Raw genomic sequence first — 27,111 nt, 5'->3', positions numbered from 1 at the left:
AAGACCATTTTTGAGCTGAGCGTCGAATTGGAAAGGTAAACAATCAACGTGCATCCTGATCCAGTGCAAGGCAATTCTTATCTTAAAATACTGCTCGAACGAAAATATCCGAGCGAAAACAAGGATTTAAAATTTAACTTTTAATTTTGTGTCGAATAACTATAAAAGCTTTCCACTCTCAGTGAAAATGCGAGAAATTTCAATAATTCCCGATAACACCAAGTGTTACGGCGCAGAGCGTGAACGATAGTTGCCTGCCCGCTCGCTGGTCGTTCTCTCGTCGTGCCTTTTACAGCCGCCGGAGAGATGGTTTAATGAATGAATGCGAGCTGTAGAATAAATACTTATATTTAACTATTATACAATTGTTGATTGTGACTATTGTAGAAGTGTATTGTAGGAGTCGAGAGAGGATAAGCTAGCTCCCTTCGTGAAGGACTCACTTTTACTGTGTGACTGATTCTGACAGGTGTGTGTATTGTGTACTGATGTGACTCTACGACTTTCTAGAATGGTCTGTGATTTTATGGCCACAGCCAAGTATTCCTTTTCCTAAGCTGGGTTTGTTTCTGCCCTACCGAGCCTTTCCACATCCTGTCTCTCCCTCCAAGGCAAGAGAAACTGTCCTTAGATGAGATTATGACAGGAGGAGTCGAGGTTTCTTAGGAATTGATCCCGCTGACCGCCAGAACAGCAAGTAATAAAACAAACAATACGAATTTGTCGACTCGAATAGAAGTCGTAGAAGTCGAGAAAAATTCGAACGATCGCTTTCTTCCTCAAGATTCTGCACGACTATGAAAATCTTGGTAGCAGAAACAGGGTATATAAAATATTGCTCCGTGGAACGCGCGTCGCATCGGCAATGTCGACGCGACGTACAGGCTGAATGTTAAAAATGAAATAATAAGCGTATTGTGACGTTTAAGGATTCGTCGTACGACCACGTCCAAGAGATCTTTCATCTCTTCGTGCACGATAAAAATATTCGCGAATAATTACAAGTTATGATAGTCATGGGTGTCCCCCTCGTCAAGAGCTCGCGTAATTTAAGTTCAACAACACAAGGAACCCCACCGCGAATACCAATTTTGCATAATCGCGTATTCCAGCTCGACTCCTTGCTGCATCGCGGCGGGGATTCACGCGTGCTTATTCCAGAATGTCTAGGCAATATCTTTGTGTAATGGGCCGGGATGCATGGACGGCCGTAATTGTGCGGATTTAAATGTAAATATGAACAATGTCGCACGAGCACGTCGACTTGTGCACGAAACACGACAAGAAGGGGGTGTGTGTTTCGCATCTCGTGAACTTGCGCTTAATTCGCGAAGGTATTCTCGTTTGGGGATGTCACGTTTGAGGTACCTTTGGAACGAGAGATCGTTAATTGGTAGACACCGTGAATGTTCAATCAGGCACAAGAGTAACTCAATTTCAAATCGTGCAAATTCTCTTGACCGAATCACCGGTATCCCTCTAGTATTAGTCATGCTGATTCTTCATGCAAATCACATTCAACTTGTAGTACAACTTGAAAAATATTGTCTGCGTAAAAAGTTGGTTTTGACATGCCAATTGTTAGTTAAATTTCGCATAAATGCATGAAAATCCGCAGCCGGCTTGTTCATGAAACGCATCGCGAAGAGGATAAGGTTAGCCAGTGTTTAAGAAGCTTGGGACTTTGCCCTAAAACTCGAGGTAAAACGACGCATGTACGTACATACGTACATAAGAACAGGAATATGTACGTATAACTGGATACAAGCGCCTCGAGTGGCAACGCGTAGTTCTCTTCCCAGCCCTCACGAGTATCGTCAAGTTCAAGGATGCCCTCGAGGTCTAGGTTCACTAAAGACAGCCGTGCTCAGCCTGCAACGAAAGAAAGAGATTCTTCTCTTTCAGTTCCACTCGCGTATCTGGGGATTCGAGCAACCGATGCCTCGGGCAGATACGCACTTACATTGTTCTTAAAAGTGCACGGTACATACGTTGCCTCGCCTGTGTACGTAATAAACGATGAAACGCGTTTCGGCGAAGGCAAGGCCGCGGTAACGATTCTTTCGCTCGATTTTGTTCAGCAATTATTCACACTGAAAGAATTAATTTCGATTTTAAATTTACGCTGAACCGATCGCCAACGTAATGCAGATTTTCTCTGTGACGTAAGAATCGTGAACAAACAAGGGGACAATTTAATTCGAGTTGTCACTTGAAATTGACGAGAAATTAATGCACACTGACAATGCATTCCGGTTAGTCAAGGATTAATTTAAATAGCTTCCAAGAAACTTGAGACAAGCGAGTGTGTTTCTAGTTATGTTGCCGAGGAATTGAATCTAATCAACTAAACAATTATAAATACCGCAGTCCACTTGAAAAGAATTGCAAATGAGACGTTACGTTAACGCTCATCGTTACACACTGAGGGGAAGAGAAACAGATTTTTCGCTTTCTAAAAGGTCGTAAGACAAGAAAGGTATAGTCGGCTAGATTCCATGAATCTCAAATTCCACTGCGGATTTTTGCGCACGCAAACACGCAGAGAATGCAGAGGATGCTTGCTACAACGCTCTCTCCGAACAAATGAAGCAAATTCCGTAAATTCCGAAAATATTGCAGAAAAATGCCGTCTGCGATCACGGAAAGAATCTATCGTGAGAAGAAAGAGGAGTGTGGTTTCCATACGACACTATGAACTGGCCAGGGTTAGTTGCGATACCGACGCGCAAAAGCACTGTGCCTCTGCCCCTTAAAAGCTCTCTCCGAGGCAACAATGCTCTCTCGCCTCGTCCCGAGAAGAAGCAGGATCTCTATGAAGGATCGCCGAGGCGCCAATGGCGATGATGTAGGTGGATCTGAATGCACGGTGCGAGGACGGGACGGTAAATAGTGAAAGGGGAAAAGAGAGAAAACTAGCGAACGATCCAGCGAGGTTGGACGCGGTCCGGCGGTGCAGAGTCACTGCACTCCTATGCCCCGTTGCGCACCGCTGTGGTGCGCTCTCCGATGCAGCTCTACGATGCGCTTCACGGCCTGTATTGCTCGCCGAGAGTACACAGCAGCCGGTTTTGTTGTGGCATTTTTCATCGGCAACGAGAGAAAATAGGACGTATAGCCCGGTCGCTAATACCGGCGACACCGTGTAAAGAAGAAAACGTTCGACTGCGACTATTATTAGAACCAGCGGCTTAAATAAGATTACGCGGATTGTTCAGGGACAGGTATGCGCACCGTCTTTTGCCGCCGCGGCAGATAACTCCGCGAAGTAACGGCGCAACGAATCGACTTAATATCGCCTCGAAGCACGCCAATAACTGCCCGGCGCGATCTATCGATTTCTCATCGGCGTGCACGGTTTGGCTTCGGTCTTGCTTTGTCGAGAGACAGCACAGCGGAGCGAGAAAATCGCACGAACGAAACGGACGATGCCGCGATCCTATTGCGCGAGCAGCAACGAGAGTAAGCGAGTGAGTGAGCGAGTAAGTGAGTGTGTGGGTGTGTGTGTATGTATGTGCTCACGCGCGGCCGAGAAAACGTTTCCATGGAGCAAGTAAAAGTCGAGCGATGTCGGGCAAAGGTACGTTGCTCTGTGCCCTATCCTGCGCATCGAAAAACCGTAAGCTCCTCACGGAGATATTCCAACAGCGCATCTAGCCTCGAGTGCTTCTTCGAACGCGGAAGCTTGTTGCGGGGGAGTGCACATGCAGAATCACGTCGTACGGCCGGTCGGTCGACCGCGCTCAGCCGGCCTCCTCGGAAGGTCGTGCCATTCAGCGGCCGTTCACCCATCATCCCTTTCTTTTTCCACCTCTTCCCCCTTTCCTTCTTTTTCCTCTGCCCATCTCGGCCATAGCCGATACACGCTATTGTTGCCATATATGTGTATACGTGTATACGTGTCGCTATGGTGAGCATAGAGTCCGCCACAGGGTGGAAAATGGATTCTCTTTGTACGAAACTCGCGCTTTCGAAAACTCTTTGACTTCTTCTTTCGCTGGATTTCTAAAGTGTCCGTTTATTGTAACTATGTGCGATGAAAGTTTGTTTATTAATCCTGAATCTTGATATCGAAAACTCGGCGAGTATTCAATATTTTGCATACGTTTTATCCAGTACATGTTCCATACTTGAAAGCTAACCAAAAGACTCAATCTGTGAGTTCCTGTCCTCGATACGAGTCGTGCTCTCTCACGCTTTCGAAACTGACAATGAGACTCGGACATTCATCACCGATTTATAATCGACCGCAAAAGTAAGGGGACAGACAGAGGTGAAATGTGTACATTTACAATGGCTGTCAGTTGATACGATTAGCGGCCTTAACGCTTTCGTACTCGGCGTATCAGCGAATGGTCTTAGCTTGGGACGTTCACCTTCCGCCCATTTGTCCCGCTGCATCCTCTTATCTTCCTAACACATCCTCATAACCGGTCCTTAGAGCGCGCGTTGATCGCCCGAGTGAACGCCTTGGGTGACGAATTAACGGCTATGAAAAATCACGATTGCGCTAATAAATTTGTATCACCGGGGTTAAACCGAATATATTACTCGCGTTCGCTACTCGCATTTACCACTTTCTTTAATGCAATTCGTTCGTATAATGATAAGAACGTATAATAATGTACATGATTCGTAAATACATGTCGGTAGCTCGAAGAATAAATCGTTAATTAAATCAATAAATCATTAATTTAATTTTTTTAAAAAATGGTGTATACGGAATATATGAGCTTCGTTCAATGCCATTTGGCAGAAAATTCCCAATTTTATTAATCAGACACGCAATTAACAAGGGACTTCGTTTCATAGCTTTGGCAGTATGCACTACCATAAAGAGTTAATCACTCGAGTAGCTCGAAAACTAAAGTGCGCACACAGAACATATACTTGTTCCTTTTATTAGCACGTAGATTTTCCCGCTAAAGTATTGATACACGTTTGTAAATCGCCCTGTATGCATACGTACGTAAAACGAATGACGCGAGAAAACTTATTATGCATATAGTTACACTGTCGGAAGGATTCAGCGGATTTTCTCACGCGACGCAACATCAAGACGGGTTTGTTCTTGTTTGACTATTACACTCGCAGCGATTTCTCTTCTTCTTAATCGCAACGTATGTGTCCTCCACTCGTACGTCCTTGAACAGAAAAACACACGATCGATAGTACGCAATCGTCGATAACCTCTTTGATTAGGAAGAATTCAACAAGAAAGAGCCAGACGGCGCCAGCCGTTGCCGAGAAAAAGCGATCGTGTGAGGCGTTCTAATGCTCGGTTACCAACAAGCCTGCGCGTTTCTAGATGAGTACGGCCGTTCCGCTCGCGTTCGATCGATGTTGACAGTTATACGAATGCCCGCGATCGCGTGGATCGTTGGATCGATTAAAAGATTTTTGCCGGTTGCAAACAACTCGCGTCGTAAAAATATCGGATTCCGATCGAAGAAATACGCTCGCTACGCTGTCCTCCTTGGCTGGAAATATCCTGTTTGCCGTTTCGAAACGAAAGGAAAGTGGTAACGTTTTAACGTTTCACGCCACTTTTGTTTTTTCTTCGATTAATTTCATTTGCTACTTCGTAATGAATGCGTGACATAGTAAATTTTAATAGAATAAAATAGTAATGAAAATTAACAAATAAAGTGTAAGTCAAATAAATAATAGGTGTATTATTTTGAGAAAATAATGGTAAACGGAGCTGACAGTGTTCTAAAATTTAATAGATTAAATTTATTCGCGGATCTGTATCAATAAAACTTTGTCAACTTTGTGATGACAACTTGTCATATTTTTAGTAAAATTATACGAATTTATAAATTTATCGAATTTATTAATTTCATTGGAAAATTGCATATCTATTGCTGCTTTTGTGATGGAAATTTGTTGATCAAATTTTTTCATTAAAAGATAAGCAAATGTTTAAACAATACTGCGTGTCAAAACATTGTATGACGAGACAACAATATATGAGCGGAATTTCCAAGAGTATCCCTGATTTTGCTTGACCAACTGCTGCCATTAAATTTACCAGCTACGTACATATGTAGTTTGCTCTCATTAAGCGAGAGAACGTTTATACCAGTACCTGGAAGATTTTAGAAGCCGTTAATATCGGTGTAATTAAAGCAATTATCGCGTATAAAGCAAACACTTGTAAAGCAAACACCGAGTTTTTAACGCACGACGGACAAAGATCGCTGAGACGAGAGTACAAGCAGATGGGTATTGCGACTATTATGTCGTGAGAAACTATGCGATTAATTTCCTGCTCCGCGAGTTGCCGGCGCTACCGGCGTGCGTAACTCGCAGTAGCAAGAACCACGTAAACGCGTACACGTCCCGGTTGATGTTCCACCAAAGACAAATCAGCGAGGCATCCGGTTTTCGAACTTCCGTCAGTGGCAAAACTTGCTTAATTAAAAACTTGACAAATTCTGACGTTACCTATCAACAACAATGATCAACTGAAGATTTCAACTGTAACGATCACAACCTTGTTCCGTTGTACAATGATCGAAATATATTAAATACGTTGGACATTTTCAAGAAAGATGCGAACTGGCTGAGAACCAAAAGTTTTATAAAAAGAATTCAGCCATTTCATTTTCAACGATCTAATAAAAAGGAGGGATGATTTTTGTCAGTGTTAAAATAAATCTTTAATTGATTGGCATCGGTCAATTGATATGCTGTTTAGATTGTTTAATATATTCAGTGACTGTCGCTGAAAACAATTATGTAATCTACTGTTCGATTTTATCCACACAGCAGAGACAATCACGCCTATCTTTATCTTTAATTTTTTTCTTTTTACATTTCATTTACCACTTTATGCGTCCACTTATGAGTGGATAACATGTTGAAGCTCATCGTTCTCATCGAAACGATTCTCGTCGCTTGCACCGTCAAGGTCGACTGGTGGTGTTTACAGCAGAAAGATGGATAGTTACTTGAAACTATTTAAGTAGTGCATTAGCTGCGATCGATGTTTCATTAAAAGCATCAGATTATGTGCGGAATCAATGGATCGGCGTAATGGAGTCGAAAAAAATGAACAAACAGTGGAATAAGAAACGTGTATGATGAAAAACCTATGATTCTCAAGGACGAGTATGTGCAAATAGCGATATTGGACGAACGATATTCGCGTGGCAGTACGATTCGATGGAGATGTTTATAAACTCGAGTCTCTCGATTCGAATCTTAAAATTCTTGAAATGTAAACTGCACAAAAAAAGAAAACAAGAGAATAACATATGTAAGTACTTTGATACACAAAAGCTATACCTTCTGTATTTTCTACAATATTTTATGCCAATAATACTGTTTAAAACTTCCAAGACTAACTAAATACTAATTAAACTATTAAACTTTATCTCACAAGTCTTAAAAAATTACTAAAATTTTTAAGAATTTTAAATCGTGTTCTATTAAGCCTCCTGAACTTGTTAAATATATGTATGCACGTCAGATTTGAACTGTCGTAGATCTTATTGCTAGATATAGCTAGCTATAAGCAGAGTTGAAATTTAGTAACCCAGGATTTTATATATCTACAATAACTCTGAATTTTTATATTGATAAATTTTGTTACGTCAGCTACCAAATCTCTCGCTCGTATTTATTACGTATTTTACAGTTATTGAATCGCATTGGAACGTAAGAATTTATACCATCTAAATCCTTAATCGTTTCCATTTCGTTTGCCACTGCAAAACGATTCTCTTCGCGGTGTCATCAAAAGCTATATCTTCGTAGTGAAATTCATTGAAAAACAGCCTTAAGAAACCAATGGAATCGTCGTGCGCTCCAACTCGAGGCAACAAAATCCCTTGCTTGCGTTTATTACATTTTTATGGTCACGATGGTCACGGTGGTAGTTATGGTCGAATCGCGTTGGAACGTAGGGAGTTTAAGACTTGCTTAGCGAGGATTTGCAATAGGCAACACCCGCGCCTTCTCCCTTCCAACCTGACTCTCTCTCTCTCTCTCTCTCTCTCTCTCTCTTTCTCTCTGTGTGTGGAGGCAAGCTCGCAATAATCCCTTCTGCCAAAGAGTTGCCAGCTGCAGTCGTCCGTATCTTGTCTGCAGTCGCCGCGCACACTTGGGAACACCGTGGCGTGTCGGGAATGCGGAAAGGACGAGTTTCTTCTACTTTTGTTGCGCGTATCTACCTGGTAACCTGAGACGCGGTGATGCGGTGGCTCTTCGAAAACCGCGTCCGCTTCTAGAATCTTTGAGACTAGGGTTGTATTTGTCCTTATCAGATCCAAAGTCTTCCTTGGTTAGGCGATTCTAGTTAAGTTGCTCGCCGCGCGTAAGCACTTGGCTATAAACGAGCAAACTCGAGACCTGTTATAATTACAGCCTCATCGTTACACGTATGCGTGTGCACGTACGGTAATAACGTTGATAAAGAATAAGACTGTGGGAGGATGTCTTTATCACTCTGCGCAGGAGATTCGAGGAAACTCGAAGCTTGTTATAATTATTATACGGCGCATCGTCGAACTTTTTGTAGACAGGTTTCATTATACGGCCATCGAGTTCGAAGCAAACTTAATATAGTACATTTGACGCAAATAGATATATATTTCGCAGACACTATAAAAGCGTGTTTCGAACAACCAATTATTATGCATTCTATCAACGAGTCATAATATTCAGTATTTGATATTTATTGCTGTATACTTAAACTCGTAACATTTAAATCAGATTGAACTGTAGGAGAATGCCTTTGTCACTCTGGTTTAGTCGCGGAGAAACTTCAAGTATTTGTTTTCAATCCTTGGCTTGAGTTCTCTCTCTTGTTTCATAGAACACTGAACGATAAAACGATAGATCATTGCCATTATCACGATCGTCATTAACTATTTTACAGGTTCGTCGTGGTTCGATCTCAAGTACGGCGTTTCGTTTTGACATTTCGCGGTCTTCCATACTTTACGAGCCATTGTTTCAATTTTTCCGATGTTACCAACCAGAAATCTTCTGTTTTCTTTTTTTCGTAGAAACACGGTGCGAAATACCGTGAGAAATTATTCAAGAAAAATTGTACGAGGTGAATTTGTCTGATCGTATAAATTACATAATATGTTAGAGACACGCTTCAGAAGAAACGTTTTCATGCCCAAGAGCGAGAGCCTACGAAGAATCAAGGGTTTTCATCTTGTTTCCTCAAAAATTCGGGAATATTATGTATCTCGTTACCTCTCCAAGTTTAATGTCCTTTTTTAAAAAAGGTATAACTGAGTTAAGAAGCTCGCACTCGTAATTAGTCAACGATGGAATGCCAAAATGTTTCTGAATTCCAGCAGGGCCTAGTTCCAAAGGAGTGGCGAAATATGTTAATTCTGGTATCACGCACGATCTGACATATGCGGACTCCACAACATTTCTTTCGTGTCGTATCGCTAAATAAATTAATAATGAAATGTGAATTTAGAATCTGATCAATATTTCGTATTTGCATGATGGAACTTCAATCGTCATTTATAGGCATATATTTTCTATAACGCAAAACAATTTGTCCCTTCTATTTCTTTATTTTTTCAATTTTTTTTTTAATTATATTCCTCTTTATCTGTTAATTATATTTTTTGAAGTATGTGCATTCGCATAAAAGTTTATATTCTAGCAATAATACCTTTACAAAGGGACATGCAAAATCTTGCGGCAGCGAAAGATGTTGCTAAATACGGTTTCTCTTTGTCTTTATTTGCTTTCGATATCTCTTCGTCGGACGTTTTTACGGCGTGTGTTAATCTTCTAATTTCTATCTAATTAATTAACAAACAGGCACAACTATGTCGGATACAACTGGTAGAGATAACAGAAGAAATTTAAGAAAACTTTCAGTAACCTGGGACAGTTTACTCGAAGGTTTTGCTTGGGAGAAAAGTGGAATGCATGTTTTGCAACAACCTCCGCCGATTATAGGTACCATCATGCATTCTGGTTCAATGCCTATCCTTTCTGCAGCGAAGGTATTTGCTCTAAGAGAATAACGATTAATTACACCGAACAGTCGATTGTGCTCGTAAATTCCAGCCTTTTTATACATCTCCAGTGCCAGAGGGATTAAACTGTTTATCGGATTCATTACGACTGCGACCATTGCCTAAGGAAAGAGAAAAAGCGAAAGATACTTCCTGCAGAAATCAAAATCGATTGAAATCGGTGCCTTGCGGCTTCTATATTTCTCTCTTATTTTTCCACAAGCAGTCCCGAATAAATGGGTCCTGTGTGTAAATAGACGAAGCAGTAAAAGAGACACATCATCGCTATAAAGGAAGCGAGAGATGTACAAAGGCAAATATCCTTTGTCCTTGCTGAAATCGCCGCGAGGAATGTCGAAAACAACCTACTCGCAATTAATGAAACTACGAGGGCGTTAAAAGCCAAGGTTAACTACTAAAAAACAACGTGTCACGGATAAAGCATAGCGTTGTGCCATATACAAATCTATAACGCATCTTTATTGTCTCGTATACACTCATTCACAAGTCAACCCTATAAAAATCTCACTTATTATTGGAATAAAGTATTTTTACTGCAAATTTATTGCATTCGATATCAAGAGCGTTATTACAAATTGTATGGTTTGTTTATTTTGTTTATGAACTTTTTAAGGGATAGATATATAAAGACTTTGATGAATAATCGTGACTATACTTCAAATAACAATCATTAATCGATCTAGTTTATTACCTGAGGTGAAAATTTAATAACATTCGGTAGCAAGTCTGATAGCACGTCTGCGTTAGACTTTAAGACTTCGTGTTCGTTCGATCTTTCTTTGCTCGTTTCGTCTGCTACGACCATTACTACTTTCGCCTCGTCGAGTGTTTGCTCGAGACTTGTTTCAGGACAATTACACGTACTAACCTTGCACCTTGTGTCGATATAATTTAAATCCAGCGCGAGACCGTAAACGCATTTGCTATCGAAAATTGCCACTTCGTCGATCAATGGCGATTGCTTTAAAAATAATGCAAGACTACTTCCTACAACGTAACAGTAAAGTCAGTATAGAATTAAATATACAACAGAGAAATGAATTGAATGTAACCTAAATTACCAGTCTTGCTAGCAGCACCTAAAATAGCTACTTTCATAGATTTCGAGGAGAAAGAATGAATTTGTATATTAGTAATTTGAAAAGTATTCTTTGTAATAGGAAGACAATGAAATTTCCCGTGATGGTAAATACGCGATGCTAAATTTCGCGATGTGCGAATTATCACAGATGGAAACATTGTCGTTCAATTTTACAAGGATTTTCCAAACAAAATAAGGTTTTCGTTTCTCGAAGCGGAAGTTGGCTAAGTCGTGTTGACTTACTGTGGCCGTGGTGCCATCTTTTGTATTTTCGTTAAGTTTAAATGGAGGGTACCATAGGAATCTTTTCGTAGAATAATAATAATTTACATCTCCCTTGAAATATTTCTCAGTTTTTCTCTGTCTAATTAGCTATATTATTATTCGTTGTAATAACACATAAGACATGGAATATAATAATCGTCGGGAAGGCCACAAGCGGCGAAACGTTCTCGTTCATCCGGAATACCATTTTCTGTCAAAGTTAAATCGAGAGTCAAATCCTTCCCTTCGAATTTCCACCTATAAGACTTTCCATTTTTGTTATAAATGAGGGCACGTTCTTGAATACGCCTAATGGAATCTTCCTCGCAGACCTTTATGAAATTCTTTCATTAACACATCGATTAACGACCTCTATTAATAAATAAAATTGAAATAAACTCTATTAAACGTGTTGAAATAAAATCGATTAAATCTATTAAATCTGTCGAACCTATTAAATAAAATCTATCTGAAAATCTATTAAATCCACTGAAACAAAAATTTATATTTCTCTGAAGAAATAAAAATTTAATATTCTACCATTATAACGACTTGCACACCAATGAGGACGTTTAAAATTCTACATGGACGTGCGTTTTTCGTCAAGTATCCTTTTTTATACTTGTCATCAAGCCACCAAGGACATTTATCCAATGGTCGCCAAGTACTGCAAGGAACTACGGAGGATATTACATCCGGGATAGGTCCATGAGGGCAATACGGTACCAACACTCCCGTAACAGGATGTACATAATATTTAATATCATTTTTCTCATGATCGAACCAATGACTTATATCTTTACCAGCGTATGCTAGTATTGGTTTGATCTCTCTTTTATTCGCCCAAATTTTACAAAGATCAGTCAGATCGTACACCATATCATTATAAGAGATCCAACAATCAATTTCTGTATTGTGAACTGCAACCTCTGTCGGTAGAAAGTACTCGACCTTCCTGGGAACATCATCTGCAACGTATTTGTTTATTTCATAACTATTCCTCTCCGCCGATAAAAAACATTGATGTACAGATGACATTTCACGAAGTTCGTTATTTCGCTTTGCTCTCTTCCTTTTACTGGAATTTGTCGTGAGTGATTTTCATTTGAACGCACTGCGTAATATGCATACGTACGTATAGAAGAGTGATTTACGACGCTGTGAATTATATATAATTTCGAAACATTTTAAATTGCGAAAACGTTCGCGCGATAAGATAACTTTTGTTTTATTTTAACGTCGTCTAACGTATCTGTTAGCATTCTCTGATGATCAAGAGTATTCAGTTAACGTATAACTGAACGTTATAGACAGCAGTTGTTAACCTTGCACATAATACTTTCATGTACCTTTATTATATAAATATATAAAAAACAATAAACATATAATCCTCAAACATGCCCAAAAAATGCTGCTCAATAAATGTTAAAATTTACTATCTTCACGTTAGTCGCGTTCGAGAAAAAATCTAGACGAATCGTAGGAAAACTTGATAATTAAAAATAATAGTCACCGAAGGGAAAACGTTAAACAATGAAATATCAAATATTGCACAAAACAGTCGCGTAAAATCGTCAAGTGATAGAATATTTTTGTGAAAATATGTAAGTTAACGTAGCAAGTATTGAATTTTGCTAGGAACTTTTAGACTGTGTCGTTGGTTTTCTACATTACTTTCAAGCTGAAGGCAGTCACTGTATTGTGGCTATTGCAGGCGATTGAATGGCTGCCTCGTCTAAAGAGTGCACATTCTGTTTTGCTGTAATTAATTTTACGTTAGTTGGTGATTTACGCGTGAAATATTCTCTGCCTCGTATAATTTGGTAAGTCCTTGATTACATTTTATTAGCCTTTAAAAAGATGATTCGTGTAACAGATGCGCTATTATAGTACTTTCGTTTCTAAGAAACGTGCTCATAAAATTTACGGCCGGTTATTTATTTTTTGCTAAATGTTGCATTTAATGGTTTTTTTTCAACGTTACTTAAATTATTCATGAAATAATATAAAATATGCGCGTACATATTTCCAAATAAATTTTCTGTATGAATCAAATGTCTATAATGTACAATAGTTGTTGGAACTTACACTGGGTTGTGACACTATAATAGCATCTTATACATATTTACACGCAGCAATATCTTTAGATATTATTCGCATTAGGGAAATTTCTCTAACTTTTTCCATTTGTTAAAGAGATAAATCTGTGACATCAATTTATATTTAATAATAAACTCTGGATTTGCAAATGTAATATTCTAATCTAATTTTGTTTACTTTTTTTCAATGAAATTAGAATGATATAGTAATTAATAAATGATGGAATTGAGATGATATATAACTTATAATTATTTCCTAATAACCTAATGTTTTAACTTTAAATGATACATCATATGTATATGAAAGATAATTTTTTTTTTTAATTTTAACAAATAGAAAAATTGTTTTAATTGTTTTTTTTTGTTAAATTATAGGAGCTAAACATTAGCATATTTTTGGAAGAGTTAAAAATAGATTTGTGTGTTTTATTATTTGTTTATATATGCTTTGTTTCTTATGGAATCTATCAAACAATACAATCATATTGTAGGATTATTAAAATCACCGCAATATCAATAGCAATACAAGAAATTTTGAAATGGAAAAAAGCGCGGACGGATTGTTGTTTCGCGCAGAGAGAAATAATGGAGCTAACGAAGGAACATTGGGCATGGCATGTGTTGATGAAAAAGTGGCCATTCTGGATGCAGGGGCACAATATGGTAAAGTGATAGATAGAAAAATTCGTGAATTAAATGTGCACAGTGAAATTTTGCCCCTGGATACATCTGCATTTACTCTCCAAGAAAAGGGTTATAAGTAAGATGGCACATATTGTCTTTATATTAGAAACAAGACATTCTTATATATCTAAGAACATGCATGTTAGTATACAAATAATAATCATCATTTTAAACCTAAATTTTTAGAGCCATCATAATTTCTGGAGGACCAAGTTCAGTCTATGCAGAAGATGCACCTAAATATGACGCAGACATCTTCAGAATAGGAATTCCAGTGCTAGGTATTTGTTATGGCATGCAAATGATGAATAAGGAATTTGGTGGTACAGTAATAAGTAAAGAGGTCCGAGAAGATGGTCAGTTTCCCATTGAAATAGACTCCAAATGCCTGTTATTTAAGTAAGTGAGTCTGAAACGAATGGTCCACTCGACAATTCAGACATAAGATATTAAGTAAATAAATGGTTTGTCAGGGGTTTGGAGAAAGAGCAAATGGTACTGTTAACACATGGAGACAGTATAGATAGGGTGGCTGATAGTTTTCATATCACTGCCAGATCATCAAACTTTATAGCAGGAATAGCAAGTGATAAAATGAACTTATATGGAGTACAATTTCACCCAGAAGTAGATCTTACACCTAACGGAAAAACAATGTTACACAATTTTTTGTTCGGCATCGCTGGCCTCACTGGTAATTATACGCTTCGCGGTCGGGAGGCACAGTGTATTCAATACATCAGAGATACGATTGGCAACAAAAAAGTTTTGGTAAGATACAGGTTTATATTTGATATTTGGGTAATTACTAGAATCCGTATTCCTTAGCTGTGTAATAATTTTGTACAATGGTTTATTTCGGAAAATATTTAAAAACTGTAGTATAAGGTACAACAAAGTGTCAATTAAAATAGAAAAAAACGATCATAGTTATTAGTGAGCGGCGGTGTGGACTCTACAGTATGTGCAGCACTACTACATAAAGCTTTAAATAAGGAACAAGTCATAGCTCTGCATATCAATAATGGCTTTATGCGAAAAGGAGAGACACAGTTTGTGGAACAAAGTTTAGCACAATTGGGAATTCGATTAAGAGTCGTGAATGCTGGACGTTGCTTCATGCAAGGAACTACATCCGTTCCCTTGGACAATGTTACTCCAGTAGCCAATACAAATACTATAAATAACAAAGGAATATGTGGGACAGCAACTAGCCCAAGAACTAGATTAACTAAAATGTTGTGTGCAACGACTAATCCAGAAGAAAAACGAAAAATCATAGGAGATGTTTTTGTGAGAGTAGCCAACGAAGCAATGGCAGAGATGGGTTTGAAGCCAGAGGAAGTGTTTCTTGGACAGGGCACTCTTAGGCCTGACCTCATAGAAAGTGCCAGTTCATTAGCTAGTGGTAAATTGATAGTTGTAAATGTATCATTTCATCAGAAGCGACAAATTATATATTTATATAAAATATAAACACTTCTACCAGGTAAAGCGGATGCAATAAAGACGCATCACAATGATAGTGAACTTGTTAGAGCATTAAGAGCACAAGGTCATGTAGTAGAACCTTTAAAAGATTTTCATAAGGATGAAGTAAGACAATTAGGGTGTGATCTTGGATTACCTGCGTCATTGGTTGCTCGTCATCCGTTTCCTGGTCCTGGACTAGCTGTGCGCATTTTATGCGCGGATGAACCCTATATGGATAAAGATTTCTCGGAAACACAGGTATTTTCGTTTTTCACGACGTAATAAAAGAAAGGAAAGAAAAATATAACAACAAACCTTTCCATAACAAACAAATAATTCGATTCAAGGTGATAGTTAAAATAATGGCCGAATACGAACAAATGCTTCAAAAGAAGCACGGGTTACTAAATCGTGTGGAAGGTGCAACTAGTGAATCTGAACGTCAGTATTTGCGACAGCTTTCGAGTTACCGACATATTTCTGCAACACTTTTGCCTATACGCAGTGTGGGGGTACAGGTATGACGTTTGTCACTTAAAAATAATGTCATTTTCTAATAAAATTCATACGTGGATTAAAATATTTGCTGTACGATACAGGGAGATCGAAGAAGTTACAGCTATGTAGTAGGATTATCTAGCGAAGAAAACTTGTCTGAGGGTATAGATTGGAAGGATCTGTTGTTCCTCGCAAAATTAATTCCACGAGTATGTCATAACGTAAATCGTGTATGCTTCATTTTTGGCCCTCAACTACATCATTCTGTAACGGATATCACGCCGACTCATCTTACATCGAATGTGATAGCTACGCTTCGACAAGCAGATCACGTAGCAAACTTAGTATTAGCTACTAATGGCTGTATGGGAGCAATCAGTCAAATGCCAGTAGTTTTAATTCCCATACATTTCGATCGCGATGCTGCTTCACGAATACCCTCATGTCAACGTTCAGTTGTTCTTAGGCCATTCGTTACTAATGATTTTATGACTGGTACACCAGCTATTCCTGGGAAGGAATTGCCACTACATGTGAGTGTGATATATGTATAGACATTCGATATAATAAGTAAGACTCAAAACTCTATACTTTTTTGTTTTTGTATAGGTGGTGAAGAAATTGGTGACCGAAATATCATCAATACCCGGTATCTCGCGTGTTTTATACGACTTAACATCTAAACCGCCAGGAACTACCGAATGGGAGTAGTAAACGCTCATCTCTGACTCACCCTTTCTATTTTTTCACCTTCCCAGCGCGTAACAACAACAAAGTAAAAAATATATTTAAAAATATATATAGATATATATATTACAAAAATACGTACGAATTCGAGGTTTATGACTTCTTACCGATTTATATGAAACCTTTGAGCATAGTTCTTTCAGAAAAAAAAAGTATGTTCTCGATTGTAAATTAATATGTTACCTAAAGAATACTGATACTGTGTTCAATGAAATTGAAGGTAAGTATCATGTTTGCTTGTAAATAGGTTTCTTATTAACCTCATTGTAAAAATATTAATTTATTAAATTCCGAAAAATTTACATTACATCACTGTTACACTGCAAAAGATTGCATTTGATTGGTGGTACCATGAGGTTGCTGTTATATTCAATTTGCATATAATGTTGAACGTATTTTACTGTTTTCCTATATGTCCCATGCCAAATGCAATTTCCAGTTTTTGTCATACATCTAAAAATACGAACATAAATAAGTTAATGTACTGTCTTTAATATCATTTTTATTTATCAATCATAACTGAGTAAAACGATATCTATTCCCTGAATCCTCTGTGTTACATTACTCAATATCCACCTATTACAAGGGTGTACGTGTGAAACTTGTGTAATAGATTACCTATGCATGGTTTTTAATAACACGTGTAAGTCTTCGATGCGTTTCTTTTCCGGAAGCATGCTAAGAAATGTCGCAAGCGATAAAAAATCTATTTCGTTCACGATCTTAGAATTAGCGATCCACGTTTGTATTTGCATTTTTACCTGCAACCATGTATTTTATATTTGCATTAATCCTATGAAAATTATTTACAAACGGATGACCTAATTCGCCGAATCATCGAGCATGCATTACTCGCCTCTTCGATTAAAATTAAATACCATCCTATTCAACACCTTTTTGAGCTACCCGATAAAATAATCTAGAATGATATAGAATAGCAATAAGACATAAAAGCTACCTGTTTCAGAGGTAGATTAAGTAAACGATTTACGAGATCAAGTAAAATATCCTGATATTGGTTTGCAGTGTCATTGTCTTCTGAGATAGTACGATTGTGAGAAAGAATGGCCTGTGTATCATCCTCAGTAATTTGATCATTCGCAGATTCGGGTTTTCCTTCTAAAGGTATTATGAATTTTGCAATACCAGTATTAATTTTATTCTCCGGTACGTTTTCAGGCTTGTTTACATTTTTATTTGTCTTGAGCGCTGCTTGCCCATTTTTCTTCCTATTTTTATAATGCGTTCCTCTGCCATTTTTATTACTGTTTTTATTTTTAAAGTTAAGTTCCATTTTTTTATTCTGTTTCGCGTTTTCATGTTTCATCAGTCCATTATTATTTGTCTCATCCTTTTTTATTTTCGAATGTTCAGCCTTTTTAGCGATACAATATATTTGAACATCACGTCTTAGATCTTCCGACAGTGCCTCTAAAAATTCTGGGTCTACTTGTGAGTAAGATATAGTTTGCTCATCGCGATTTATTTCTGTAGAAACTGATGCTTTACTAGTTGAAGATATACTATCCGTCCCTGTGTTCACATTCGTTTGATTCTGATTTCTCTTAGCGACGCTGTATTCATTAAGAATCTCATTCCGTATATCTTCAGGTAATTCTATTAAAACGGACATATCAATTTCTTGAATAGGTGGCATTTCCACCTTTGTTGGTCTAGAAATGCCAGCTTTCGTTTGTTTAAAAAAATTGTCATGACGCGTTTGCACACTTTTTTGTGGCTGTACTTCCATCGTATTTTTTATGCTAGTAGTCGCTTGACCTTTATCTTCCATCAATTTTTTACCATTGTTTGGATACAAAATTTCATTTCGTATTTCTTCCGGAAGTTCAGAAAGAACTGACTTGTCCATGCCAGGTGAAATATCCAATTTTTGTTTATTATTAATATTATCGGAAATTGTCATAGTTGCGTTTGAATTTGTTACAGGTTGAACCTCATTGCCTTCATTTATTTCCACAGATTTTTGAACCGTGCTACTTGGTTTGCTTTTAATGAAATTTGTCAAAATTGTACCGCGAGACTTATTTTTTAATATTTCTAGCCTAGATATTTGTATGCCGATGCCTCTTGCATCTTCAGGCATTTTTTGCATTTGATTCCAAAGCGTAATGATTTCCCTAAAGTAAACACAAACGAATTATTTTTTCACGTAGGAATATCAAGAATATCTTTCAACTTACTTCGTTATAATATCGACATCGTTAATGGGAGAGATCAAATTTTTTGATTTCGTTATATAATCGCACAACCCATGTCCCATAAATTTTTCAGTTTCCTTAGGCGCTTCCTTCGCTCTGATTAAAAGTTTTAACGTAATGCATCTACCTTTCGCATGAATTTTATTTAAACGATTGCATACCTCGTGACATAACTTTTTTAAGAAGTCTACTGCTTCATCATTATTCTCAAACCTTATTCCATAATTTACCTCTGCGGAAACAGACTTTCTAACGTGTTCTAAATTAAGCTTCGAGTTATCTACACCACGACACATATTATATAATATTTCACCCGTTTTTTTTCCAAATTCCTTCTGTAATGTCGTCAACGAGATTGTTTGCAATTCAGCACAAGTTCGTACATTAAGATTCTTTAATTTATATGTTGTTGTCCACCCGACCCCTGATTTAAATAATTAAGATTATAATTTAAATAATTATAGAATATAGCACTATCAATTAACTTAATTATTCCCTATTACCTGGTAAATCTTGTACATTAAAGGTGCTAATGCAATCATTAATATGTTCCTGCTGTATATAAAATTGACCATCTGGCTTTGCTTTTTTTGTTGCTAATCTTGCTAATAATTTATTACTTCCAAACCCTGTTGACACAGGACAGCCAGTTTTTTCTTTTATTTCCTGTCTAATTATAGTTGCAAATTGTATTGGTGTTAAAGAAGATTCTTCTAATATTTTTGTACAATCTGCATACATCTCGTCACAACTAACTGCTTCAATATCTAATGTGTATGATGCTACAATATCATACAACATGTAAGAAACTTCTGTATAACCATCAAAATTATATGGTATTGGTTTTAAATTCGGACATATTTTTAATGCCTCTCCTAAAAACATGCCATTTTTCACACCAGCTTTCCTTGCTTCGTAAGAACAAGATGCTATTTCTGACAATGAACCATGTTCTCCATCCTTATTGCCTTTCGCATGTGTTACAGCAATGGGCAAGCCTTTCAATTCTGGTCTATCTCTAAGACCAACTGAGACAAAAAAACAATCCATATCTATGTGCATTATAATACAACCATGGGTAATTATCTTGTTTTCTTCTGGTAAATCATTAAGGTCAAGATCAAAGTCCAATTGAGAACCAAATAATGATCTATTTAATCTAATATCTTTCAATTTAGTAAGACCAGGAAATTTACCATTATTTTTATCTCTTAATTCATTAACATATTCTTTAAATGTGGCTCCCATTGTCGAAATGTGGTGTAATCGAGAGTTACTGTAAAATTCTGATATAAATTCTGAATTTTTTGTTGAATGAGTATCTCTTGAACTCATTGGTAAAGCAAAATTGGAAGTACTTTCTTTTACTGAGGTATGTGTTATTGTTTCAGTTCTATTATTATCGATTTTTAAAGTATTTATTTCATCATTTTTTGAAAAAGTAATGTCTGTTTTATTTTTTGTATTTTGTATTACATAGTTTAATTTTGGTTGTACATTTGTACAATGGGAATAAAGCAAATATTTTTGAAAATTCAGAACTCTATTTGCCTTGATACTGTCTATAATCCATTCAGGCTTACAAATAGGAATTGGATTTTGACTTCTTTTATATAACATTATTTTTGAATATGGCAAATTAGATGCAATAATATGAGTTGTTGCTTTTGGTCTCATATAATGGTGATATGTACCTCCATGCACCATCATCAAATGACGAAGCTCATCTGCAGTTGGAGTAGTATAACCATTTACAAAAATTGCTATTCCCTCAAATATATTAGATGTTTTAATTTCAATGTTTGCTTCATTATGAAATTGTTCTTCTAATTTTGCTTGTTTTGCAGCCATATATCCACCCTAAAATTATCCCATTTTTATGTTTAACTTGTTTGTCTTTATTGAAAAATTCTAAATGTTTTTACATACCCAATCTTCAAATCCATTTTCCTCCCTAACTTTGTCTTTTCTTTTTCTTGACATTGTAACAAATCTTATATTGAATAAAAAGAGTATGACATTTTTTAATATAAATATTTTACATAATAAGCATGCTGGCTAATGTAAATTAATTTTTTATGTTTGATAAAAATATTCATTCCTACATAACCTCATGTAATGCTTTGTCCAACATTCTGAATATAATTGAATTTGAATTAATGAATCATTTAAATAATATCGGATATATACGGTTGCACAAGACAGAAATTATTCATGTTAAGTATGTAAATAGTTTATAATGTTTCAATTTCATTGCGGTAAACATAATGTCACGTAATAATAAATTACTTCACCCTGATTTTACATGTTAATCTATCAAATGCCAGACCCACTATCAAATGGGTCTTTCGGGAAAAACATTGCTATTTCACCTCTCACTGAAGAACGCATTAATATACACAAAAGTAACTTTTCTCGTTTATTCAACAATTATATGTACAATTTGAGTAGTATATATAGATGTAAAACTGATAGTAACTATACGTTACTAACTATTTGTAAGTTTCAATGTTTCATTTACAATCTCAAATTTTATAAAATGATATTTATTGTAAATGTTGATTTATAATCTTGTAATAACAGGTTTTTATACATATAAATATGAAATAATAAAATATACAATTTTTATAGTAACAACAAATAAAAAAATAAAAATCGTATCAAACGATTCTTTATCTGTGAAGAATGTGTTGATAGAATGTATTGTTTTCGCGTAACATTAAGAAGACTTGTTCGTCAACGTAATCTGTATGTTAAAATTAGTTACATATGTATATGTACTTAAGTACATATGTATGTAACCTAATTCTTCACGAACTTTAAATTCAAATTTGTACAACTTATCAAGGTATCCAACACTTAAAATATCCAAAATTAATAAATATTGTGCGAGTGTGTAAAAATGATACAATATTCATCAAATATAGAGACACAAACAAAAATTATACTGAATTATACTAAAGGAATGAACATTCATTCTAAACATACATAGAACTTGGAAAGGTTAGATATAAAATAAGAGATACATATACAAAAAAAACTACTTAAAACTTTTTTATGATTTTAAGATTTAATGTGATTGTGTATTAAGAACTGTATGAATAAGCATATGTTTTGTAAAAATTGCGCATTTGTTCTACAAAAATAAATGTCAAAACAGTATGTGGACCTAAGCGAGCATAATAAGGAAAGAAACCTTTCCATAATGAAAATATTCCTTCATTTCGACACACCTGAATTATAACATCTACTGCACCCTTAAATTCTGGTTTACCATCCACAACTTTCATATTTTGAATCCTGCAAGTCATTAATAATGCAAAGTATGAAAGCTTTTCCATAAATATTTTACTGATTTACTTTTTTGAAAGATTTACCTTGTTTTAGCAATATCAACTGGCATAGAAGCAGCAGTGGTTACTAAACCTGATATCATAGAGCTTACAAAGTGTAATGTAATATTGTTTTCGAAATATCCTATCCAAATGCAAAAAAAAGATATTATCCTCAAATCAATCATTTGGGTCTTACTTATTTATATTCTTACAAACCAGTATTAAGTAACATTTCTTTAGATTGAGAATATGATGCCAATTGAGCTGCATTTACAACCATAGCTCTTCCCATTGTTGGAATAGTACCTCTCCATAATGCTAAAAAGCCTTCTTCTTTCACTATTCGAGCTAATGCATTAAATGCATTTTTATAATTGCGTCTCTCAGCTAAAAATATAATATTGCTAAGAATTGGGAAATCTCTGTTCAATATTCAACTAACAATGAGCGTACCAATAGGTAGTCTACCATCAGCAGTCATTCTAATTAAGGCAACTTCAGCAGGAGTACCGACAAATGCTCCTACACAACCAGCAGTACAACCTATCAATACTTTCATAATAAAATTTGGTTGACTGTCTTTTCTAAACATACATCAGAAGGGATATCAGGTAATTGTATGATATCAGATAATTTTTTTTATTATTGGCCATGATCTCAATATATGTACTCACGATGTTAATTGAGACAGCCATTCATATGTACCAAGTCTGGTAGTTGTATATGAAGCTTGACGCAATAAACCAGCTGATAAACCCGAATATAAAGCTAAGACACCTTCATTTTTCAAAATTGAGGATATTACACTTATTGTCGATGTTTTAGTACCACTTAATTGCATTCGATTCTTTATTAAATCTAATGGTTGAACAACACATGTTGCAGCCATTCTAGAATAAAGTAATTAATTGAATGTCAACTTTCTTAAATCTTGAGGCCATAAAATTATTTTTATATTGGAAGATATGAGATACGAGATATGAGAACGTTATGAGATAATGTTACAGATGTACAATCTTGTGTAAATTCTAATATCTATTTTAAGATATTTGATACAAATATTTTATGAAAATACAGAAAATAGACTTATTTTTAGAATTTAAATCAATAGAAATTTCCTAGAATCTATGTACAATATACACTGTACTCTAAAACAATTGAATTGAATTAAAATGATAAGAATAACAAACCCTGCTGTTCCCCCAAAAAGGAAGTTTATTGAAGTTGGCACTGTCTTTTGATTGCTCATTTTAACAATATTGTATAACACTTATATTGACAATTGAAAGATAATTCTTAAATTAGGTGTGATCTGAAGTATTGCAGAAAGAAACGTGATATTTATAAAACTTCAAAAATAGAAAAATAGGCACCAACTGGATACAAACTTAATAGCACTAAAGTAATCTAAATGAAAGATTATCAAATTTCCGAGAAAATTCATCCTTCGTCTACTGATACTAAATTATCAGATTTTTGCATTTTAGCGACATCTTGTATAGCTACTAATACTACACGTGGCAAGGAATGGTAAATTCAGTTCTTACTAGACTGGAACCAGTTTGGAACGATAACAATCATGTTGATAATATAACGTCGATAATATAGAATTTTTTTTATATATGAGAATTATCGATTTTTCATTTAATAATGATTAATATTCAATCCCATAACGCTGTTTTAATAATATATCCAAAAAATCAAAATTTTGGATTTCAGTTATTAATAATCCTACGTATGTTTTCTATAAATAAGTTTTTTATAAAACAATTTTTAATTTGTTTATTATAACAATAAACAAATTAAATATTGTTTATTGTATTTTTCTGCTGTATTTATTGAAATTTAAATGAATTTAAATATAATACTTAATGCTTTTTATGTTTATTAGATAATTCAAAAATTGTTTAGAAATCTTGGTAATTAATATTATGAAATTTTGTTATATTCAAATCTACTTATATACCTATATATGTATATAAAATGTATTTATATGTAGAATTTCTACTGACAATACTTAATATATAACTTAATGTTTTAAATTCTTTTCTTCGATGTAAAAAAAAGTAATAAAAAATAAAAATACAAGACTTACCATTTGTGGAGTGCTTCTAATGGAGTCCATAAACGAGGTGGCTTCTAATGAAGTCCATAGGCGGTTAAGAGATGTTTAATGTAAATCCCGAATGCCCGCCATAAACATTGTAGTTCAATAAATCACTCACATTTTATCCGAGAACTGAACATTTTATCACATTAATATCGTGCGCGCGATGAAAAATAAAAATTATACTTTAAAATAAAAAACTTAGCATGGGTACGCCGTTTTGAAAATGTTCGAAGAGTATCCGCGAAGAAATAATATTTAATATATCTTTCAACACTGCATTGAATATTAGAAAAAGATGATCGCGGTTGTTTCGTCTCCACATATTGTACATTTTTTCACATTTTCAAACACTATTCTCTCACTATTTTCAAGGAATTTATTAAAAAATTTACGACGATATAAAACGCGTGAAACGAACAAATTGCAACTAAAAAGATGGAGGTCATGTGATCACTACGTGCGACATTTAAAAAGATATGTCAAAATACGTGGATATTATAAAGAACGCTTTGAAGAAAAAATCACTTAAAAAGATAAAAAATTAAATTAAAAATATGAACTGTATTTTTTTATTATTATTATGTTTATTCAATTTCGTATAATTTTCATTAGATAGAGCTATGAACTTTGTTCACTTAGACAGTAAACCGCCTAAAGTAATGTTCAAACATTATATTGAATATTAGAAAAAGATAATCGCGATCGTTTCGTCTCCACATATTGTAGATTTTTTTCACATTTTCGAATGCACTATTACTACTACTTTGTATAATTTTCAAACAATTTGTTAAAATTGACGGTGACATAAACGCGCGTAACGAACAATTGTAACTAAAAAAATGGCGGTCACGTGACTACTACGTGTGACTTTTAAAACATATGTAAAAATACGCGGATAAAAGAACGGTTCGAGGAAAAAATTACTTATAAATGAGTTAAAAATGTCTGAAAGAGATAAAAGAATTAAATTAAAAATATAAACTGTATTTTTTTTATTATTGTTACGTTTATTCAATTTTATATAATTTTCATTAGATAGATTTATGAACTTTATTGACTTAGACAGTAAACCGCCTAAACTACCAACGCGACTCTATTGTAATCTGAACGCTTGAGTGGACGAATGAAGAGTTGCTGTGACAGGATCAACGAAAAACAGTGAGAATTATTGTTATGTTTATTCAATTTCATATAATTTTCATTAAATAATTTATGCATTTTGTTGACTTAGATAGTGAACCACCTACTGTCGATCGACGCGACGCTATTAGTGTGATCTGCATGCCTGAGTGAAAAGAACGGATGAAGACTTGCTGTGACAGAATGAACGGAAAACAGTGAGAAAAAGTTTCTTTTCGTAGACAAGTGGGTCGAGTACAATCGCAGAATATGCAAGGTATGTTCACAAAACAGTGTCAAATAGAAAATATTGATTATATCGATCAAAAAGTAGAATCAGTTATGATTGTAACTGTGTGCGTGCGACGCCTATGATTGCTATTTTGTATTTTCTGATTAAACAATGATTAATTTGACATATTTGCATAAAATATAAGAAGTTATAATGTTGATGTGCCTTCTGGAAACATAATATAGCGCAGCATTGAATTTGGAAGTTTGAAATATATTACGAATACTATGTACGATCGAAATCGTAATGCATAAATGTCTATTATAATCCTAAGAATCGTGTTTTAATTGTAGTCATTTGATGTTTTTTGATGTTTGATTTATTGTTTCAATGATTTCGATATGTTTTTCATGTCGAAATGTATTCCGATAATAATAAGTATATGATCTAGATCGTTCGACCGTTAATTCGTAATGACACGCAAATATGGCGGAAAATGGTTACACTCGTCTTCACGAAAAAGATGGAGACCATCTTAAAAAATATTCCATTATATATTTGTGTAATATTTAAACATATGTTCCTTTCATATAAAAATATCAAAATTTAAGGTAGATTCATCGAGTATTTTGAAGCGATACGTAAGAAAAATCGAATAAAATTTCGGAGTAATACATTATTAGTGTTCGTAATATATGATCAGACATAAATGAAAGGAAAATTTAAGCCAAGCGTTTCTGCAATTATTTTTATTTCTTCTCTTTTTTATAATGAGACGAGTGAACAAAGGATACCAATTGTATGATGCACACAGTACAGTAAGCAGATAATATTTACAAACACCTGAAAGATCTTAGTAGGTTGACTTTTTTTAAAAATTTGTTAATTATATTTGCTGTTGAGTTTTGCTGGAAAGAATAGTATGCACATTAAATTAATAGCGTTTTCCTTTCGTGACATAATTAAGAGTTCGTACGCGTACGATAGGCGTGTTTTTGCCAAGTTGTTTAAAAGAAATGTTTTTAAAACTATTTTGCTAACATTGGTACTTTCAAGATCATATAATTATAAATATATTCTATCGCTTTAGAAGTATATGTCTCTCTCTTTTTTGTATTTGTACAATATTTATATTTGCAATTGATGTAACATAATTCGATATTCAATGTCCTTAGAGAATTCCACTCGGTAATTATATTAGATGTAAAAATGTTTGCAAAATATT

At 35.2% G+C, this 27,111-nt stretch overlaps 4 protein-coding genes and 1 pseudogene across 5 annotated transcripts; 1 reads left to right on the top strand and 4 right to left on the bottom strand.

Annotated features, from left to right (window-relative positions):
• Positions 1-9,090: 9,090 nt before the first annotated feature.
• Positions 9,091-11,264, bottom strand: LOC122533407 (annotated as a pseudogene).
• A 222-nt stretch (positions 11,265-11,486) lies between these two features.
• On the bottom strand, positions 11,487-12,408 carry LOC122533406 (cytochrome b5 domain-containing protein 1). Its single transcript, XM_043663058.1, has 2 exons — positions 12,064-12,408; positions 11,487-11,702 (listed from the first exon to the last, which is right to left on the bottom strand). The coding sequence occupies exons 1-2, from the start codon at positions 12,406-12,408 to the stop codon at positions 11,487-11,489; spliced, it is 561 nt and encodes a 186-aa protein (XP_043518993.1).
• Positions 12,409-13,045: 637 nt separating this feature from the next.
• On the top strand, positions 13,046-16,952 carry LOC122533397 (GMP synthase [glutamine-hydrolyzing]). The gene is made up of 9 exons (XM_043663046.1): positions 13,046-13,193; positions 13,961-14,229; positions 14,340-14,552; positions 14,627-14,924; positions 15,084-15,561; positions 15,643-15,884; positions 15,974-16,144; positions 16,226-16,657; positions 16,734-16,952. Exons 2-9 carry the CDS (start codon positions 14,009-14,011, stop codon positions 16,833-16,835), a joined length of 2,157 nt encoding a protein of 718 aa, XP_043518981.1. The 5' UTR covers positions 13,046-13,193; positions 13,961-14,008; the 3' UTR covers positions 16,836-16,952.
• Positions 16,953-17,131: 179 nt separating this feature from the next.
• Positions 17,132-21,076, bottom strand: LOC122533396 (DNA repair protein REV1). 2 transcript variants are annotated; one of them, XM_043663044.1, is made up of 6 exons: positions 21,020-21,076; positions 19,594-20,950; positions 19,073-19,514; positions 17,830-19,009; positions 17,490-17,632; positions 17,132-17,324 (listed from the first exon to the last, which is right to left on the bottom strand). In XM_043663044.1, the coding sequence occupies exons 1-6, from the start codon at positions 21,071-21,073 to the stop codon at positions 17,171-17,173; spliced, it is 3,330 nt and encodes a 1,109-aa protein (XP_043518979.1). In that variant the 5' UTR covers positions 21,074-21,076; the 3' UTR covers positions 17,132-17,170. The 2 variants fall into 2 exon arrangements, with proteins under 2 accessions (XP_043518979.1, XP_043518980.1); XM_043663045.1 differs by lacking the exon at positions 17,490-17,632.
• A 252-nt stretch (positions 21,077-21,328) lies between these two features.
• On the bottom strand, positions 21,329-23,921 carry LOC122533395 (mitochondrial 2-oxoglutarate/malate carrier protein-like). The gene is made up of 6 exons (XM_043663043.1): positions 23,616-23,921; positions 23,100-23,315; positions 22,879-23,009; positions 22,642-22,812; positions 22,468-22,567; positions 21,329-22,390 (listed from the first exon to the last, which is right to left on the bottom strand). Exons 1-6 carry the CDS (start codon positions 23,672-23,674, stop codon positions 22,177-22,179), a joined length of 891 nt encoding a protein of 296 aa, XP_043518978.1. The 5' UTR covers positions 23,675-23,921; the 3' UTR covers positions 21,329-22,176.
• Between the last annotated feature and the right edge of the window lie 3,190 nt (positions 23,922-27,111).

This window comes from Frieseomelitta varia, unplaced genomic scaffold (assembly GCF_011392965.1).
Source record: "Frieseomelitta varia isolate USP_RPSP 00005682 unplaced genomic scaffold, Fvar_1.2 scaffold_524, whole genome shotgun sequence".
Lineage (NCBI taxonomy): Eukaryota > Metazoa > Arthropoda > Insecta > Hymenoptera > Apidae > Frieseomelitta > Frieseomelitta varia.
This window is presented reverse-complemented; position numbering and strand designations above follow the sequence as displayed.

Bases quoted from the DNA above. Each gene is read 5' to 3' on its own strand.
- LOC122533406 (XM_043663058.1), bottom strand. From the start codon at position 12,408: ATGTCATCTGTACATCAATGTTTTTTATCGGCGGAGAGGAATAGTTAT. The intron at 11,703-12,063 runs GTAATATCCTCC...AATTTCATAAAG, and splicing joins CTCATGGACCTATCCCGGAT to GTCTGCGAGGAAGATTCCAT.
- LOC122533397 (XM_043663046.1), top strand. From the start codon at position 14,009: ATGGAAAAAAGCGCGGACGGATTGTTGTTTCGCGCAGAGAGAAATAAT. The intron at 14,553-14,626 runs GTAAGTGAGTCT...ATGGTTTGTCAG, and splicing joins TCCAAATGCCTGTTATTTAA to GGGTTTGGAGAAAGAGCAAA. The intron at 15,562-15,642 runs GTAAATTGATAG...CACTTCTACCAG, and splicing joins TGCCAGTTCATTAGCTAGTG to GTAAAGCGGATGCAATAAAG.
- LOC122533396 (XM_043663044.1), bottom strand. From the start codon at position 21,073: ATGTCAAGAAAAAGAAAAGACAAAGTTAGGGAGGAAAATGGATTTGAA. The intron at 19,010-19,072 runs GTAAGTTGAAAG...TGTTTACTTTAG, and splicing joins GATGTCGATATTATAACGAA to GGAAATCATTACGCTTTGGA. The intron at 17,633-17,829 runs GTAGCTTTTATG...ACATGGTTGCAG, and splicing joins TTAATCTACCTCTGAAACAG to GTAAAAATGCAAATACAAAC.
- LOC122533395 (XM_043663043.1), bottom strand. From the start codon at position 23,674: ATGAGCAATCAAAAGACAGTGCCAACTTCAATAAACTTCCTTTTTGGG. The intron at 23,316-23,615 runs GTTTGTTATTCT...ACTTTATTCTAG, and splicing joins CTTTTTGGGGGAACAGCAGG to AATGGCTGCAACATGTGTTG. The intron at 22,391-22,467 runs GTAAATCTTTCA...AATGACTTGCAG, and splicing joins GTTGATATTGCTAAAACAAG to GATTCAAAATATGAAAGTTG.